General features: G+C 47.1%; 2 protein-coding genes and 1 pseudogene across 11 annotated transcripts in view; all 3 read right to left on the reverse strand.

Moving 5' to 3' along the window:
* LOC144081924 (protocadherin alpha-C2-like) overlaps positions 1-19,722 on the reverse strand; it is a 91,110-nt gene that overhangs the window by 59,046 nt on the left and 12,342 nt on the right. Inside the window, exon 1 of one of the 10 annotated variants that reach the window (XM_077608496.1) lies at positions 13,231-15,983. The exons of 4 other annotated variants lie outside the window; for them this stretch is intronic. In XM_077608496.1, the coding sequence (XP_077464622.1) occupies positions 13,231-15,588 (2,358 nt within the window). In that variant the 5' untranslated portion in view covers positions 15,589-15,983. 5 more of the 10 variants (XM_077608495.1, XM_077608494.1, XM_077608489.1 and 2 more) reach the window with 5 other exon arrangements.
* The window catches only part of LOC144081926 (protocadherin beta-14-like), a 49,570-nt gene that overhangs the window by 14,116 nt on the left and 15,732 nt on the right, over positions 1-19,722 (reverse strand). The window lies entirely within an intron of this gene.
* Positions 16,432-19,162, reverse strand: LOC144082605 (protocadherin alpha-8 pseudogene; annotated as a pseudogene).

The raw sequence follows: 19,722 nt of genomic DNA on the forward strand, positions 1-19,722 counted from the left end.
CTTCTTACCTCTCCAGAGGCATGTCTCCTATCAGGGAGTACAAGAGTGTTAGCTTGGCTTCCGGGGACAATAGTGGAACCGATGCTCATCCTGGGTCCGACAAGCATGTAGCGTTTTTCCCCCGATCGGTACTGGATGCTGTGGCACAGCGTCCCGTCGTAGTTGGCCTCCTGGAGGTACTTAGATGTGTACTCTGTGGACTTGGAGCACTGCATGGCGATCAGAACGATGATGCTGATGACAAAGAGCAGTGAGACCGAGCCCAAGGTGATCATCAGGTAGAATGTCATACTGTCCTCCTCCGGGTCCGCTTTGGCCGAACTCTTGACGTCGGAGGCCGCAAAGGCCTCTTTGGGCTCCACCAGTTTGACCGTCACTGTGGCTGTCGCCGAAAGCGAGACGTTGCCATTGTCTTTGACCACCACGAGCAGGCGATGCTCGGCCTCGTCCTTCTCCGTCAAGGAGCGGAGCGTCCTGATCTGGCCCGTGTAGCGGTCCAGAGTAAATAGACTGTGGTCCGTCACTTGGCCAAACGAGAAGAGCAACCAGCCGTTGTAGCCTATGTCGGCGTCGTAGGCTCTGACTTTAGTCACCAGGTCTCCAGCCTTTAAGTTGCGGGGAATCTCCTCCACACCTTCGGCCGAACCGTTGGAGCTGACCGGATGCAGGATGACGGGAGCGTTGTCGTTCTGATCCAGAATGAAGACCTTGACCGTCACATTGCTGCTCAGTGGGGGGGTTCCGCCATCCATGGCCACCATTTGGAAATGGAAACTTTTCAGCGTCTCAAAGTCAAAACTTTTTAATGCCATTACTTCCCCCGTTTCCGGGTTGACGTTCATGAACGACAAAATCTTAGTGTCGGCATTTAATTCTCTGATTATCTGATAAGAAACGAAAGCATTTTGCCCTTCATCTTGATCAGAAGCTTTGACAGAAAAGACCGAAGCTCCAGGGCCGTTGTTCTCAGTGATGTAAAAGGCGTAAGGTCTGGCCGAAAACACCGGCCTATTATCATTGACGTCCGACACGATCACGGTTATGCTCTTTTCCGTTGAAAACACAGGCTCGTTTGCGTCTTTCGCCGTGATGGTCACTACATATTGAGAAGCAGTTTCCCGATCCAATTGGGATTTTGTCACCACCGAGTACATATTTTCTTGTAAAGATGGCGATAAGGCAAAAGGAACATCTTGTTTGATGGCACAAGCAACTTTCCCGTTCATTCCCGAGTCCAAGTCACTGACGCTGATCAGGGCCACCGTGGTCCCGATCTTGGCGTCCTCCCGAATGGCGTTGGAAAAGGACGTGACTTCTATCTCGGGAGCGTTGTCGTTGACGTCGTTGATCGTGATCAAGACGCTCTTGTCGGCCGTCAGTGGAACCGGCCCTTTATCCGAGGCCTGGATATCAATTTCATAGCTTTTACTTTCCTCAAAATCAATGTGGCCGATCACTTGAATTTCCCCCGTGTCGGGGTCGATGTTAAAACGCTCCGTCACTTTTACGTCCACCTCTTTACCGAACGAATATACAATTTGACCGTTGGCACCTTGGTCCGAATCGCTGGCGTTCACCCGGACGACGACGGTGCCCACCGGCACGTTTTCATCCAGAGACACCGAATAAGCTTCCGCGTCAAACACGGGAGAGTTATCGTTGACGTCCAGAACGGTCACGGTTATCTCTGCCGACCCCGACCTGGGGGGCTTGCCCCCGTCCACGGCCGTCAGACGGAGATGGTGTCTTGCGTTGGTCTCCCTATCCAACTGCTTCAGCAGGACTAAAAATGGCACTTTACGGTCCTCGCCTCTATCCTTCACCTCCATGCGGAAATATTCATTATGGCTCAGCTTGTACGTCTGTATGGAGAACTGGCCCACGTCGGGGTCTCGCGCCGCTTGCAGTTGGAAGCGGGCACCCGGCAGAACCGACTCGAATATTTCCAGCTTCTTTTCTTTCTCCTGGAAAACGGGCGGGTGGTCGTTGACATCTAATATTTCGACTGCCACGTAGTGCACCTCGAGAGGACGTTCCAGCACGGTTTTCAGGTTGACGAGGCACGGGCTGACGCGTTGGCATTCCTCCTCCCGGTCGATCTTCCGGGCCACGTACAAGATGCCGTCCTCCTGGTTGACCTCCACGATAGGCTGACCCGCGCCGGCCACGATGCGGTAACCTCGCCCTTTGAGCGCGCCCTTATCCAGCCCCAAATCCTTGGCCACGTTTCCCACCATGGTTCCCACTTCGACTTCCTCGGATATGGAATATCTGAGCTGGGCACTGGCTCCACGGCATAAAAACAGCAGAATAGCCAAGTAGCAGCACCAGCAACAGCCTCGCTGCCTCCTACCTCCTCGTAGCCTTTGTTCCATGGCGTGGAGATGGCAAACAATAATCCTTCCCGTTTGCAATATCCTTGCAGAAGAGGGCGGTGTCCTCGAGACCAATCGTCCACGAGTCACGAGATGTTTATTCAAAGAAAGAGCTTAGAATTGAGCAAATCGCAAATAGTCGCGAGTCGCCTCGCCGCACGAAGCGACCGAAACAAAACAGCAGAGCAGACTGGTTCTGAAATAAGACCGTCGTGTCATGTCGAGCCGGCTAAAATAGGAAAACTGTGTTGTACTGACCCCTACTGTTGAAAATACATAACATTGTCCAAATGTGATCTGTAAAACCCCCAACTATTCACCAATTTTAGCGTGACTCAGTTTGATTTAAATCAAATACAGTATTTTTTGCACAGAACTTTCTAGGACAATGACTCTCAAGTAGTTAAGTTGGATTCCTGACAAGTCATACACACACAAATATTGTTTATTTTTAAGTGAAGCAAGAAATACTAATTGTTTTCAGCATAGTGATCTTGTTTTAACCAACCAATAAGAAGACACTGTACTCAGAAATGTTTCTATTAGCCTACACAGACCTTAGTCAAAAGGGAAACAATATCTGTTAAATAGCTGATATTTGAGGATAGAATCAAATAAGAATATTCCATTTACAAAACCTCAGAGAGCATCAACACTGAAAACCAATTTTCAATTCAGAACCGAGTAGACCACTTCTGATTAAAAGGGATGTTATAGCCAATAAACAAGCCATTTCACAAGCATTTGTACCTAAATTTGAATATAGGTTTTACCATTTAAAAAGAAAGAACCGGAAGAAATAACGTTGATCGACCAGGGAAATCAAGACTAAATGATCATGGAAAGATGAAAAATTGCAGGATACCCTGCGTTCTCTTGCCATACTGTTCTCAAGAAGACAACAATAGAAACCAAAGACAAGATGACAAACCTCATGTCCCACCAGATGTTAAAACAGTGACACACATCCAAGTACAAATGAAATATAGCTTGCAAAAAGGCCCGAAAGAACATAGCAAAAGGCTCCAAGTCAAATGGCCATTTCCATCAATGCAACCTAAGCAAAATTTGCAAACACACTTGATTGTACGTATAGTCATCAAAAAAACTGGACGATGACTTGCATTTAAAGACGGTTCAAGTTAAACAAAAAATAATAATAATAACATAACTGACTATTAATGTTGAATTGATGGACAAAAAACCTGGGTTCCCTACAATATGCGAAAAGGGAGGAAAAAGACCTGCAGACGAAGAAACAATGCCATTGCTGCCATTGGTCTAACCCTGATCGCCTCAGAAACAAACCTCCCCAAGTCTGCAACACAGAGTTGAGTAGTAGACGCTGATCCACAATACTTGGAAACACATGTTGTTACATACACTGCGACTTGTAAATGCCTTACCTCCCCAGAAGTGTGCCTCCTGTCGGGGAGCACCAGAGTGTTGGCTTGACTTCCAGGAACGATAGTAGAACCGATGCTCATCCTAGGTCCGACAAGCATGTAGCGTTTTTCCCCCGATCGGTACTGGATGCTGTGGCACAGCGTGCCATCGTAGTTAGCCTCCTGGAGGTACTTGGACGTGTACTCCGTGGATTTGGAGCACTGCATAGCGATTAGGACGATGATGCTGATGACAAAGAGCAGCGAGACCGAGCCCAAGGTGATCATCAGGTAGAATGTCATACTGTCCTCTTCCGGGTCCACTTTGGCTGAACTCTTGACGTCCGAGGCTGCAAAGGCCTCTTTGGGTTCCACCAGTTTGACTGTCACTGTGGCCGTGGCCGAGAGCGAGACGTTGCCGTTGTCTTTGACCACCACGAGCAGGCGATGCTCCGCCTCGTCCTTCTCTGTCAAGGAGCGGAGCGTCCTGATCTGGCCGGTGTAGCGGTCCAGAGTGAAAAGACTGTGGTCCGTCACTTGGCCGAATGAGAAGAGCAGCCAGCCATTGTAGCCTATGTCGGCGTCGTAGGCTCTGACCTTAGTCACCAGGTCTCCAGACTTTAAGTTGCGAGGTATCTCCTCCACACCCTCGGCAGAACCGTTGGAGCTGACGGGATGCAGGATGACGGGAGCATTGTCGTTCTGATCCAGAATGAAGACCTTGACCGTCGCATTGCTGCTTAGCGGAGGACTTCCACCATCCGTAGCCACCACTTGGAAGTGGAAACTCTTTAGCGTCTCAAAGTCAAAACTTTTGAGTGCTGATATTTGTCCATTTTCACTGTTTATGCTTAGAAAGGAGGACAGTTGATGTTCATCTTTTCCATCTCTGACAATATGATATGAAATGATGGCATTTTCGTTTTCGTCGCCATCAAAAGCTTGGACAGAAAAGACGGGGGCTCCTGCTCTGTTGCCCTCGGTGACGTAGAAAGCATAAGGACTGAATGCAAAACGGGGACCATTATCGTTGACATCGGAAATAAAAACCTGTATGGTCTTTTCCGACGAGAGCGCAGGATGACCAGCGTCTCTTGCAGACACTAAGATGTCATATTTGGCAACTTTTTCTCTATCCAGAGGCGATTTGGTCACCAAAGCATACATTTTGTCCTGTAATGACGGCGCCAAATCAAAAGGAACATCCCCGCCTATGGAACAAATCACTTTCCCGTTGAGACCAGAGTCCAAATCGTTTACACTAATTAATGCTACTGTTGTTCCTATTCTGGAATCCTCAGGAATAGAGCTGGAGAATGAAGTGACTTCAATTTCAGGTGCATTGTCGTTGATGTCAACTACGTTGATGATTACATTTTTTTCTGTTGTTAGAGGGACACCACCTTTATCTGAAGCCTGAATTTCAATGTCAAATATCTCTTTCTCTTCATAATTTATAGGGCCTTTCACAACAATATCACCTGTATTTGCGTTAATGTCAAATAACTGCATTATAATATGATTATTCTTGCTAAAAGAATAAACCACGTCTCCATTTGGGCCTTCATCTAAATCTGTTGCATTTACTTTTACAACTGTTGTTCCTATAGCAACATTTTCCTTGAGCATCACGGAATATACTTCTTTAGAGAAAGCCGGTGCATTATCATTGACATCTAATACATTTATTGAAATATTCATTTCACCCGTTTTGGGAGGTTTACCACCATCCAGTGCAGTCAGCACTAATGAAAGATGCCCTGTAATCTCCCTATCTAAAGACGTTTTAACCACCAAGATGGGGATCTTGCCATCTTTCCCTTTATCTTTAACTTCCAAACGAAAATGATCATTTTCACTGAGTTTATATCGCTGGACAGATAACTGTGCACTGTCTCCATCTTGAGAAGCTGGTAGTTGAAATCTTGCTCCAGGCAACACTGACTCATAAATGTCCAGCTTGGTCTCTTCCTCTGGAAAGCCAGGAGAATGGTCATTTACATCTAATATCTCCACTCCGACATAGTGGACCTCCAGTGGGTTCTCGAGCACGGTTTTCAAATTAATCAAGCACGCACTGCTCTGCGGGCACTCCTTTTCCCTGTCAATCTTCCTACTGACGTAAAGGACGCCATCAGTCTGACTCACATGAAAAAGAGGCTCCGCGGTACTGGAGACGATCCGGTATTTGCGCTCTTTCAACGTGCTTCTATCCAATCCCAGGTCTTTTGCGGCATTTCCGACCACGGTGCCCTCACTGACTTCTTCTGGGATGGTGTATCTTAATTGCGCCGAAGTCAGACTGCACAAAAGCACTGCAATCACGCATCCCAGCCAGCAGCGTCTCACCCTCCGATGCCCGTCTCTTTGTTCCATATTGATCAAAAACGACATCACTAGTCCATTCCCATGAAAAATCAGCTGCAGTTGTCACGACTAAAGACACAATTGTGAAACATGAAATATTCCTCCACGAAGTCAGCTGCACTAGAATCGAGGATCCGGACGGAAACAACTGCCACCGAATAAGCAGAAACGGAGATCTTGCCACCCCGAACGCTACTCGGTGCTCGAGTGGTGGGCAAGGTTTCATACATGAAATCACGTGATGCAGGAATTGTGTGTCCATACTGACACTTTGCGGGCAACTGTGATATTGCAGTAACATTTTAAAAAAGTTTGAAAAAAACAAAATAGCACATCGTATAAAATGAAACAAGTGTGCCCTTATAATACGACCTTAAGTTGTTCTTGTCAATTTAAATGATGAGCAAGTTGAGGGGGAAAAACAACAACATAGCATCATTGTCTTTATGTGGACATTATTTTGTTCAGGCTCATTCTGATTTGGAGCTTGTTTTATTCAAGAATACAAGAGAACACGCACGCTCGTGTCGACCAGCCACTAGAAATAACTGGCACAATTAGTCTTGCTCCTTGCTCATAGATAGAGACTCAGTGAAAACGTGCAGGATTTCAGCACTACAGACAGCACCCTCTAAAAAGACCAACATCGCGTTCAAATGGTGTCAAATACCAGACCCTAATATCATGGTTTTGCCCAAAAATTTACAAAGCAACTTATGAATCTCAAAGTGGCTGAAACTACACACATTCATCATAAGGTAACAGGTCAATGAGCCTTACCTCCCCAGAAGTTTGCCTCCTGTCAGGGAGTACCAGAGTGTTGGCTTGGCTTCCCGGGACAATAGTAGAACCGATGCTCATCCTGGGTCCGACCAGCATGTAGCGTTTTTCCCCCGATCGGTACTGGATGCTGTGGCACAGGGTGCCATCATAGTTGGCCTCCTGGAGGTACTTGGACGTGTACTCCGTGGACTTGGAGCACTGCATGGCGATCAGCACGATGATGCTGATGACAAAGAGCAGCGAGACCGAGCCCAAGGTGATCATCAGGTAGAATGTCACACTGTCCTCCTCCGGGTCCGCTTTGGCCGAACTTTTGACGTCCGAGGCCGCAAAGGCCTCTTTGGGCTCCACCAGTTTGACCGTCACTGTAGCCGTGGCCGAGAGCGAGACGTTGCCGTTGTCTTTGACCACCACGAGCAGGCGATGCTCCGCCTCGTCCTTCTCCGTCAAGGAGCGGAGCGTCCTGATTTGGCCCGTGTAGCGGTCCAGAGTAAACAGACTGTGGTCCGTCACTTGGCCGAATGAGAAGAGCAACCAACCGTTGTAGCCGATGTCAGCATCGTAGGCTCTGACTTTAGTCACCAGGTCTCCAGACTTTAAGTTGCGGGGTATCTCCTCCACACCTTCGGCAGAACCGTTGGAGCTGACGGGATGCAGGATGACGGGAGCGTTGTCGTTCTGATCCAGAATGAAGACCTTGACCGTCGCATTGCTGCATAGCGGAGGACTTCCACCATCTGTGGCCACCACTTGGAAGTGGAAACTTTTCAGTGTCTCAAAGTCAAAGCTTTTGAGCGCTGATATTTGTCCATTTTCACTGTTTATGCTTAGAAAGGAGGACAGTTGATGTTCATCTTTTCCATCTCTGACAATATGATATGAAATGATGGCATTTTCGTTTTCGTCGCCATCAAAAGCTTGGACAGAAAAGACGGGGGCTCCTGCTCTGTTGCCCTCGGTGACGTAGAAAGCATAAGGACTGAATGCAAAACGGGGACTATTGTCGTTGACATCGGAAATAAAAACCCGGATGGTCTTTTCCGACGAGAGCGCAGGTTGACCAGCGTCTCTTGCCGACACTAAGATGTCATATTTGGCCACATTTTCTCTATCCAGGGGCGATTTGGTCACCAAAGAAAACATTTTGTCTTGTAATGACGGCGACAAATCAAAAGGAACATTCTCACCTATGAAGAAACTCACTTTCCCGTTGAGACCAGAGTCCAAGTCGTTTACACTAATTAATGCTACTGTTGTTCCTATCCTGGAATCCTCAGGAATAGAGCTGGAGAATGAAGTGACTTCAATCTCAGGTGCATTGTCGTTGATGTCAACTATCTTGATGATCACACTTTTTTCAGTTGTTAATGGGACAGCTCCTTTATCTGATGCTTGGATTTCAATCTCAAACATGTCATTTTCTTCATAATCCAAAGGCCCCTTCACAATAATCTCACCTGTAGTTTCGGCAATGTCAAATAAATCCATGATCTTTCGATTCATACTTTTGCTAAAAGAATAAACAACCTCTCCATTTTGTCCCCGATCTGAATCAGTTGCATTTACTTTAATGACAGTTGTACCGATTGCTGCATTTTCATTGAGCATGACTGAATATACATCTTGAGTAAACATAGGTGCATTATCATTGATATCGAGCACATTTATTAGAATACTCATTGCACCCATTTTGGGAGGTTTACCTCCATCCAGTGCAGTCAGAACTAATGAAAGATAATCTGTGGTCTCCCTGTCTAAAGACTTTTTGACCACCAGAATGGGGATTTTGCCATCCTTCCCTTTATCTTTAACTTCCAAACCAAAATAATTATTTTCACTGAGTTTATATCGCTGGACAGAAAACTGTGCACTATCTCCATCTTGAGAAGCTGGTAGCTGAAATCTTGCTCCAGGCAACACTGACTCCGAAATGTCCAGCTTGATTTCTTCCTCTGGAAAGCCAGGAGAATGATCATTTACATCTAATATCTCCACTCCGACATAGTGGACCTCCAGTGGGTTCTCGAGCACGGTTTTCAAATTAATCAAGCACGCACTGCTCTGCGGGCACTCCTTTTCCCTGTCGATCTTCCTGCTGACGTAAAGGACGCCATCCGTCTGACTCACATGAAAAAGAGGCTCCGCGGTACTGGAGACGATCCGGTACTTGCGCTCTTTCAACGTGCTTCTATCCAATCCCAGGTCTTTTGCAGCATTTCCCACCACGGTACCTTCACTGACTTCTTCAGGGATGGCGTATCTCAATTGCGCCGAAGTCAGGCTCCACAAAAGCACTGCAATCACGCATCCCAGCCAGCAGCGTCTCGCCCTCAGATGCACGTCTCTTTGTTCCATCTTGATCAAAAACGCCATCACTAGTCCATTCTCATGCAAAAACAGCTGCAGTTGTCACGACCAAATACACAATTGTGATACATAAAATATTCCTCCACGAAGTCAGCTGCACTAGAACCGAGGATTCGGACGGAAACAACTGCCACCAAATAAGCAGAAACGGAGATCTTGCCACCCCGAACGCTACTCGGTGCTCGAGTGGAGGGCAACGTTTCATACATGAAGTCACGTGATGCAGGATTTGTGTGTTCATACTGACACTTTGCGGGCAACTGTGATATTGCAGTGACATTTTAAAAACAGTTTTAAAAAAAACCAAATTGCACATTGTATAAAATGAAAGGCATATACAAGTGTGCCCTTATAATACGACCTCAGGTTGTTCTTGTCAATTTAAATGATGAGCAAGTTGAGGGGGAAAAATAACAACATCGCATCATTGCCTTTATGTGGACCTTATATTTTTCAGGCCCATTCTGATTTGTAGCTTGTCTTATCCAAGAATACACGAGAACACGCACGTGTCGACTAACCACTAGAAATAACTGGCACAATGAGCCTGGCTCCTTGTTCATAGATAATCAGTGAAAATGTGCAGAATTTCAGCACTACAGACAGCCCCCTCTAAAAAGACCAACATGATCAAATGGTGTCAAATACCAGACCCTAGCATCATGGTTTTGTCCACAAATTTACAAAGCAACATATGAATTTCAAAGTGGCTTAAACTACACACATTCATCATAAGGTAACAGGTCGATGAGTCTTACCTCCCCAGAAGTTTGCCTCCTATCAGGGAGTACAAGAGTGTTGGCTTGGCTTCCCGGGACAATAGTAGAACCGATGCTCATCCTGGGTCCGACGAGCATGTAGCGTTTGTCCCCCGATCGGTACTGGATGCTGTGGCACAGGGTGCCGTCATAGTTGGCCTCCTGGAGGTACTTGGACGTGTACTCCGTGGACTTGGAGCACTGCATGGCGATCAGCACGATGATGCTGATGATAAAGAGCAGCGAGACCGAGCCCAAGGTGATCATCAGGTAGAAGGTCACGCTGTCCTCCTCCTGGTCTGCTTTGGCCAAACTTTTGATGTCAGAGGCCGCAAAGGCCTCTTTTGGCTCCACCAGTTTGACCGTCAATGTGGCCGTCGCCGAGAGCGAGACGTTGCCATTGTCTTTGACCACCACGAGCAGGCGATGCTCCGCCTCGTCCTTCTCCGTCAAGGAGCGGAGCGTCCTGATCTGCCCCGTGTAGCGGTCCAGAGTAAACAGACTGTGGTCCGTCACTTGGCCGAATGAGAAGAGCAGCCAGCCGTTGTAGCCGATGTCGGCGTCGTAGGCTCTGACCTTAGTCACCAGGTCTCCAGACTTTAAGTTGCGAGGTATCTCCTCCACACCCTCGGCAGAACCGTTGGAGCTGACGGGATGTAATATGACAGGAGCGTTGTCGTTCTGATCCAAAATGAAGACGTTGACTGTCGTGTTGTTGCTCAGTGGAGGAATTCCACCATCTGTGGCCACCACTTGGAAATTGAAACTCTTTAGCGTCTCAAAGTCAAAACTTTTTAGTGCCACAATTTGGCCTGTTTCAGAATTAATATTGAGAAATGATGTGTGGCCGCTGTCCTTGTTGTTTCTCAAAATGTGATAAGAAATGACTGCGTTTTCTCCATCATCGGAATCATAAGCCTTTACTGAAAACATTGAATCACCTGGTTTGTTATTTTCACTCATGTAGAAAGAGTACGGACTGGATAGAAATTTTGGACTATTATCATTTATATCGGACACCAAAATACTGATCATCTGTTTGGACGTGAGCGCCGGCTCACCCGAATCTTTTGCGACGATTGTTACATCGTACGCGGATTTCTTTTCTCTGTCCAGCTGCGACTTGGTCACCAGAGCGAACAAATTATCCTGCATGGATTCAGTCAACACAAAAGGCGACTCTTCAGAAACATGGCTGACTATTTTTCCATTCAGCCCAGAGTCTAAATCTGTCACACTGAGGAGGGCCACGGTGGTTCCGGGTCTGGAGTCCTCGGAAACTGCACGAGACAACGACGTCACTTCTATCTCCGGGCGGTTATCGTTCGTGTCTATGATTTTAATAATGACGCTTTTATCAGTTTTAAGTGGAACGTTTCCTTTGTCTGAGGCTTGGATGTCAATATCATAACTGTCTTGTTCCTCAAAATCCACATTGCCACTCACGATAATCTCGCCGGTGATGTGATCAATTTGAAATAACTGTCTGATTTTATTTTTGACTTCGCTTCCAAAGGAATAGACCACCTCCCCGTTGGCACCGGAATCGGAATCCGTGGCGTTGACTTGAATTACCGTCGTGCCCACGGGCGCGTTTTCTTGCAACGTGGCGGAATATGTGTCCTTGGTGAAGGCCGGCATGTTGTCGTTGATGTCTAGAACCTCCACGAGAATTTCGTACGAACCGGTTTTGGGGGGCGTGCCCCCATCAATGGCCGTCAGCACCAGTTTATGAATCCGTTTGCTTTCTCTGTCCAGCTGCTTGTGCAACTGCAAAATTGGCGTTTTGCCGTCTCGGCCTCTGTCCTTCACCTCCAAGCGGAAGTGGTCGTTTTGGCTGATTTTGTACTGTTGTACCGAGTTGATCCCGCCATCGGGGTCGTGTGCATTTTGCAATTGAAATTTAGAACCAGGGAAAGCAGACTCACTTATTTCCAGCCTTTTTGTCTTTTCAGGAAAGGTGGGGGCGTGGTCGTTTAAATCCAATATTTCCACCGTGATGTGATGCACCTCTAGAGGGTTGTCGAGGACCGTTTTGATCTGAATCAAACACGCCTTGCTCTCCTTGCAAACCTCCTCGCGATCAATTCGAGCGTTTGCGTAAAGGGCCCCGTCGTCCTCGTTTACCTTAAACAGGCGTTCCACACTCGAGCTGGACATAATGCGGAACCCCCTCTTCTTAATGGAAGCCGGATCTAGTCCCAAATCCTTGGCGAGGTTCCCGACAAAAGCCCCATCGCTGAGCTCCTCGGATATGGAATATCTGAGCTGCGCGGAAACGGCAGCGACGCAGACAAACAAAGGCAAAAGGATGCCGAGCGAATTAGGCCGGCACTGCCTCGCACTGCTCCCTCTTTGTTCCATGTTTCCTCGCCAAAACAGAAATCCAAGCCTGCTCACAATGTCGCCCCTTTACAAGAAGGTTTTCTCCATTGCACTAAGACGGTTGCACTCACAGCTCTGCTGTCCCGTTTTGAATATACAAGAGAACGTAAAAAAATGACAACGATCACCGCGGGTCTGTCATCTGAATCGTTGAGACCGGCGAGGCTGACTAATGAATGGGCGGGCTCTTCATCTGCGCAGACAACGTCAAATGCCTTATATGGTCAGATACTGCCACCACGTGTACGGAAAGGATAAGGTCGTTTTCATCATTATATCACAAAAAAACTGCAAGTGCTAACTATCTTGTTTTAAATAAACCTAAAATAAATGTCAACAAATTAGGCCGGAATACATTCTCCTGCAAGGTGATGGAACACTGAACCAGTGGACCAGTGAAAAGCATGTGTAAATATCATAGGAAGAAACACATTAAAATATTCCTTAACTAAGTATGCAGGTACTACTAAGGTAATCCCATGTCTAAATGTATACGTATTTGTGTTTCCCAGCAAACGTGTGGAATGTAGAACAGAAAGCACCAATTTCCAGGACCATGGACAGCAGCCCCCAAGAAGCTCCTGATCTTTTCTCATCTTTGTCACAAGGTGAAAGCTACTCTATTCAAGATGTTGTCCATTATTTTTTCCCTGACATACACTTAGTAGGAAGAATCACATTGTAAACCAAAAGACATTCCCCCCACTTACACCCAAATAATTGACCATGCCCATAGAGTCTACCAAAGCGAGTTCACACTGCGCATACACACTCACCATTTCAAATATTAAAATTAACATTATTCCTTACCTCGCCCGAAGCATGTCTCCTATCAGGGAGTACCAACGTGTTGGCTTGGCTTCCAGGAACGATAGTGGAACCGATACTCATCCTGGGTCCGACGAGCATGTAGCGTTTTTCCCCCGATCGGTACTGGATGCTGTGGCACAGCGTGCCATCGTAGTTAGCCTCCTGGAGGTACTTGGACGTGTACTCCGTGGACTTGGAGCACTGCATGGCGATCAGCACGATGATGCTGATGACAAAGAGCAGCGAGACCGAGCCCAAGGTGATCATCAGGTAGAAAGTAACACTGTCTTCCTCCTGGTCCACTTTGGTCGAACTTTTGACATCGGAGGCCGCAAAGGCTTCTTTGGGCTCCATCAGTTTGACCGTCACTGTAGCCGTGGCTGAGAGCGAAACATTGCCGTTGTCTTTAACCACCACGAGCAGGCAATGCTCCGCCTCGTCCTTCTCCGTCAAGGAGCGGAGTGTCCTTATCTGGCCCGTGTAGCGGTCCAGAGTAAACAGACTGTGGTCTGTCACTTGCCCGAATGAAAAGAGCAACCAACCGTTGTAGCCTATGTCGGCGTCGTAGGCTCTGACTTTGGTCACCAGGTCTCCAGACTTTAAGTTGCGAGGTATCTCCTCCACACCTTCGGCAGAACCGTTAGAGCTGACAGGATGTAATATGACGGGAGCGTTGTCGTTCTGATCCAGAATGAAGACGTTGACCGTCACGTTGCTGCTCAATTGAGGACTTCCACCATCCAGGGCCACCACTTGGAAGCGGAAACTTTTCACAGTCTCAAAGTCAAAGCTTTTCAGTGCCGTTATATCTCCATTTTCAGTATTGATATTCATCAGAGATGTCGGGGCACTTTCTTTTTCAACTGGAACAATTTTATATTGAATCACTGCATTTTCATTCAAGTCGTTATCAGTCGCCCTTACGTAGAACACTGACGCTCCGGCGATATTGTTTTCCAACAGGTAAAAATTGAAGGGGCTTTGGTCAAAATGGGGTTTGTTGTCATTTACATCCGACACCTCAACGTCAAATGTCCTGACGCTCGACAAGGGCGGATCGCCACAATCGCTAGCTTTAATAGTTATTTGATAATGCGAAAGCTCCTCTCGATCCAAAAAGCCTTTTGTGGCAACCGAGTAAGTGTTCTCCTTATAGGAAGGTTTCAATTGAAAAGGCACATTGTTGGTGATGTGCACATTTATTTGCCCATTCGCACCAGAGTCTTTGTCCGAAACACTAATGAGGGAAATGACCGTCCCGGGCTTTGAATCCTCCGACACTTTATTGGACAGCGATGTCAATTCAATTACTGGGGGATTATCATTGACATCTTTTATTTTTACAATCACTCGACACCTGCTGGTGAGTGGAGGCATTCCTTTATCAGAGGCCTCAATTTCTATTCTATAAATCTCTGATTCCTCAAAGTCCACAGGCCGCTTCAACTTAATTTGGCCACTCAGACTATCGATTTGGAAAATGTCAGATACTTTGCTTGTCAAAGTCTTACTCAGGCTGTATTCTATTTCACCATTTGTTCCTTGGTCCGGATCGGTCGCATTTACTCGTGCTACAACGGTGCCTCCTGATACATTTTCAACTAAATCAACATTGTACGTGTCTTGACTAAACATAGGTCGGTTATCGTTATTGTCCAGCACAATAATGGTCACATTAAGTGTGCTGGACTTTTGAGGCTTCCCCCCATCCAATGCCGTGACAAAGAAGGAGTGCTTATCTTTCTGTTCCCGATCTAACGACCTTTTCAGGACCAAAAATGGCATTTTTTCGTCATCGCTCTGCACGATATCCAGTTCAAAATGTTCATTCGCCGTCAGCGTGTAGGTGCCCACCGAATTGGTGCCGGCGTCGGGATCGGTGGCTGCGTGCAGCTGGAATCGCGTGCCCGGAGCGGAATGTTCAGCTATTTTAAAGATCTGCTTCCTCTCCGAGAAGACGGGACTGTGGTCATTGACATCCGTGATTTCCACCAGCACGTAATGAACCTCGAGAGGATTCTCCAGCAGGATCTTGAGCTCCATCAAGCACGCGCCACCACCCTGACAAAGCTCCTCCCGGTCAATTTTGCGTCGGACCTGCAGGGCCCCGCTGTCGGCGTTCACTTCGAAATAGGCCTCGGGAGATCCCGACACCACCCGGAAATGCCTGGCTCCCAGCGAGCTCCTCTCCAGTCCTAAGTCCTTGGCCAGATGGCCTACCACGGTTCCGGTGACCATCTCCTCGGGAAGAGAGTAGCGTAGCTCTGCCCGAGTCCACTCCCAGAAAAACAACAGCAAAAAGGAATGCAGGAAAAAGGACCCACAAATCCGCCTTTGAATTCCCCCTTTTTCCACCATTCTTATTTCCAACGGGGCTCCAGAATCCACATCCGAATAAATATGTACTAAAAAGCCTCACCGCGGTGAACACCGTGATCAGCTATCCCGATGAACACCGGAACAAATGAACGCTCTCTCCGCAGACAGACAAAAGCCCAGAGGAGGAGAAGGATGCTCGCCTTGCCTTTCTGGTCTCACAGCGACATCTAGAGGAAATTGGAACTAACGGTTTAGGTTGCTTAACTTATCAGGCAAACGGTAGCCAAAAAGAACCATTAATACGTTTTCATTGATTGACTACGTTGGGATGTTTTGGGGCTGGGTAAAATTATCCAGGATATTGCATCTCTACCTCCATTTACAACACTGCTTATGCTTGTCAGCATCGACTACCCAGCTGAAATGAGGCGAGAAGGTGGACTACGGCCCAAAGTTATTGCCTGTTGGTCCTCAGGCACATGCAGAATAAGAAAACCATTCACAATCACACGGTCACTGAGTGGGAAACGAACCCACGATGCCCGGTCAAAGTCCTGCAGAAGTACAATTTCACTGCTCTAATGTATATTCTCTCTAAATGCAATTTGCAATAAGGTGATGCTCTTGCCTCTTGTCTATACGTTTTCAAAATAGATTGAAAAAAGGAATACACATGTACAGTGGATGGAATGATACTGCATGATGGCTTGCAAGGGTGTTCTGGGAAAAATGTTTTGGTAGTGTATTTTAGATGCTTAACTATATACTATTGTGAAAAAAAGTTGATTTCAACAACATCCAACCAAGCTTCAATGAAGGGGAGAAAACTCATGGCAACTGACAATTCCGTAAAACTGGACAGTGTATGACAAGTATTGATTCTTAGCTTCTTACCTCCCTATTGTGTCTTCTGTCAGGGAGTACCAGAGTGTTGGCTTGGCTTCCAGGAACTATAGTGGAACCGATACTCATCCGGGGTCCCACCAGCATGTAGCGTTTGTCCCCTGATCGGTATTGGATGCTGTGGCATAGGGTGCCGTCGTAGTTGGCCTCCTGGAGGTACTTGGACGTGTACTCCGTGGACTTGGAGCACTGCATGGCGATCAGCACGATGATGCTGATGACAAAGAGGAGCGAGACCGAGCCCAAGGTGATCATCAGGTAAAAAGTCATGCTGTCCTCCTCCGGGTCCGCTTTGGCCGAACTTTGGACGTCGGAGGCCGCAAAGGCCTCTTTGGGCTCCACTAGTTTGACCATCACTGTGGCCGTGGCCGAGAGCGAGACGTTGCCGTTGTCTTTGACCACCACGAGCAGGCGATGCTCGGCCTCGTCCTTCTCCGTCAAGGAGCGGAGCGTCCTGATCTGGCCCGTGTAGCGGTCCAAAGTAAACAGACTGTGGTCCGTTACTTGGCCGAATGAGAAGAGCAGCCAGCCGTTGTAGCCGATGTCGGCGTCGTAGGCTCTGACTTTTGTCACCAGGTCTCCAGACTTTAAGTTGCGGGGAATCTCCTCCACACCTTCAGCAGAACCGTTGGAGCTGACGGGATGCAGGATGACGGGAGTGTTGTCGTTCTGATCCAGAATGAAGACCTTGACTGTCACGTTGCTGCTTAGTGGAGGACTCCCACCATCTGTGGCCACCACTTGGAAGTGGAAACTTTTCAGTGTCTCAAAATCAAAACTTTTGAGTGCTGATATTTGTCCATTTTCCGAATTTATATTGAGGAAAGATGTGATGTCAGCATGACCCCCTTGTCTCACTATATAATAAGAAATGGCAGCATTCTCACCTAAATCCTTGTCAAAGGCACTCAGTGAAAATACGGAAGCGCCGGCTTCGTTGTTTTCCGTCAGGTAGAAGTGGAAGGGATTTTGCGGGAACTCTGGGATGTTGTCATTCACGTCTTTGACTTGGATGCTCAAAGTTTGGAATGTGGAAAGTGGAGGTTCGCCGCAGTCCGTGGCCGTGATGGAAATGTCATAAGTGGAAATTTTCTCTCGGTCCAACGCGTCTTTTGTCACTAAGGAATACATATTTTCCTTGAAGGAGGGCTTCAACTCGAGCGGTACGTTTCCCGTCAGCCTGCAGATGACTTTGCCGTTTGGGCCCGAATCGATATCCGTCACGCTGATGAGCGCAATGACGGTACCTTGCTTTGCATCTTCGGGCACCGTGCTGGCGATGGAGGTCACCTCAATGTGGGGTTTGTTGTCATTGACGTCTCCAATTTTTATGATGACCCTGCAGTCTGTGGTCATGGGAGGCTGGCCTTTGTCAGAGGCCTGCACGTCCAACTTGAAAACCTCACTTGTCTCAAAGTCAATTGGGCCATTAACACGGATTTCTCCCTGCTTTTTATCCAGGCTAAAGAGATTTACTATTTTCGAACTCATATCGCCTCCAAATTCATATTCCACCTCGCCGTTAGCTCCCTCGTCCAGGTCAGTGGCATGCACTTTTATCACGGAGGTACCCAAAGGAGCATTTTCTTGTAATTCGACAGAGTAGACTTCCTTTGAAAAAATAGGTCTATTATCATTTATATCAAGAACACGAATGGTCACATTAAGGTTTGCTGATTTGGAAGGTGTCCCTCCATCGAGAGCAGACAAAATCAAGGTATGGTTAATTTTCTCTTCCCTGTCTAACTGCCTTTGTAGCACTAGAAAAGGAATTTTATCTTCCCCTCTATCTCGAATTTCCAGTTGAAAATGATCGTTCTGGCTCAGTTTATAACGCTGGATTGAATTCATTCCGAAATCGGGGTCTCTTGCTCCTGGTAATTGGAAGCGTGCCCCAGATAACGTATTTTCTCCAATTTCTATCAACTTGCCCTTTTCTGTAAAGCTCGGAGCATGATCGTTGGCGTCCGTCACTTCCACGGAGACGTAGTGTATCTCCAGGGGGTTTTCCACCACGATTTTGAGATCCAGCAGACAGACGGCGTTGCTGTCGCACAGCCGCTCGCGATCGAGGCGTCGGTCCACGGAGAGAAGCCCATTGTTCTGATCGACCGCAAACAGCGCGTCCTGTGCGCCGGACACGATGCGAAAGCTCCTGCTCGCCAAAGCGCTGACGTCCAGGCCCAAATCCTTGGCCACGTTGCCAACGACGGAGCCTACCTTCACCTCCTCGGGAATGGAATATTTTAGCTGACCCCAAACCAGCTCCCCGGAACAAAGCAGGAGAAGCAAACGCACGGCTTTGATCCAAAACATGGTTATCCGTCTTCTTCCTTGATCTTGGTTTGACTCACAATGTTAGGATCCACTGTTGAATTCCTCTGGAGCTTTTGTAAAGAAATCCGAGGGTTAGATATCGAGAAACACGCTTGCTCGGCCAGCGAAAGCTCCCCATCCAGACTCGAGCGACTACCGTCTTTGTAGTGCATCACTGACGCTTTTTCAAGGGGGAAAACAGACTGAAAACCCATCTACGTTATAACACTGACATCTAGTGGACAACGCCTTTCACCATTACTACTATATCATTCAGTATTTGCACTGCAGCATGCTGGGAGGTCTTCCTACTTTATTCATCCCACTCGCGGATCTACTCGAAATAAAGTGAATAAACGCAAACAATGCATCTTAGTGCATCCTCTCCACTCACCTACCCACCAAGACTACTTAAATATATCCATCAGAAATGAATACGTTTGAGCGCCGATCAAACTATATTGTTATTATCTTTGTAAAAGCAATCGGTTGAACACTCTCCAATATAGATATTTGTGCTATATATATGTTCTGTTGTGTAAAAACAAGAGATTGAGAAGCTGCTACACCCTGAAATTTGTGACAGAATGCTTCTGCTCATGTGTCCAGCACCATAGACAGCACCACAACCTGGAGACCCCTCATAAGCAGGTTTGTTTCACACAACTGGGTTTGGGATAACTTCAAGGTGAGCCATACGTAACCATAAAAAGCACATGGTGAACAGTTTCACAAGAACTGGAGGTATCTCCTTTTGAATATCATGTTTGGGGGGAAAATTGTTGGCCATACTGTATTATGTATTACATACAAGACATCCATCATCATAAGGAATGCATCACCAATGCTAAGAAGAACTGCCAATAATCAAGCAGTACAGAAATGGGTATATGTATCTGGTTGCAAAGTGATTATCAGAAAGCACTAAAAAAATAAATGGTCTCTGCAGGTCTA

This window comes from Stigmatopora argus, chromosome 9 (assembly GCF_051989625.1).
Source record: "Stigmatopora argus isolate UIUO_Sarg chromosome 9, RoL_Sarg_1.0, whole genome shotgun sequence".
In the NCBI taxonomy this organism is placed as follows: Eukaryota; Metazoa; Chordata; class Actinopteri; order Syngnathiformes; family Syngnathidae; genus Stigmatopora; species Stigmatopora argus.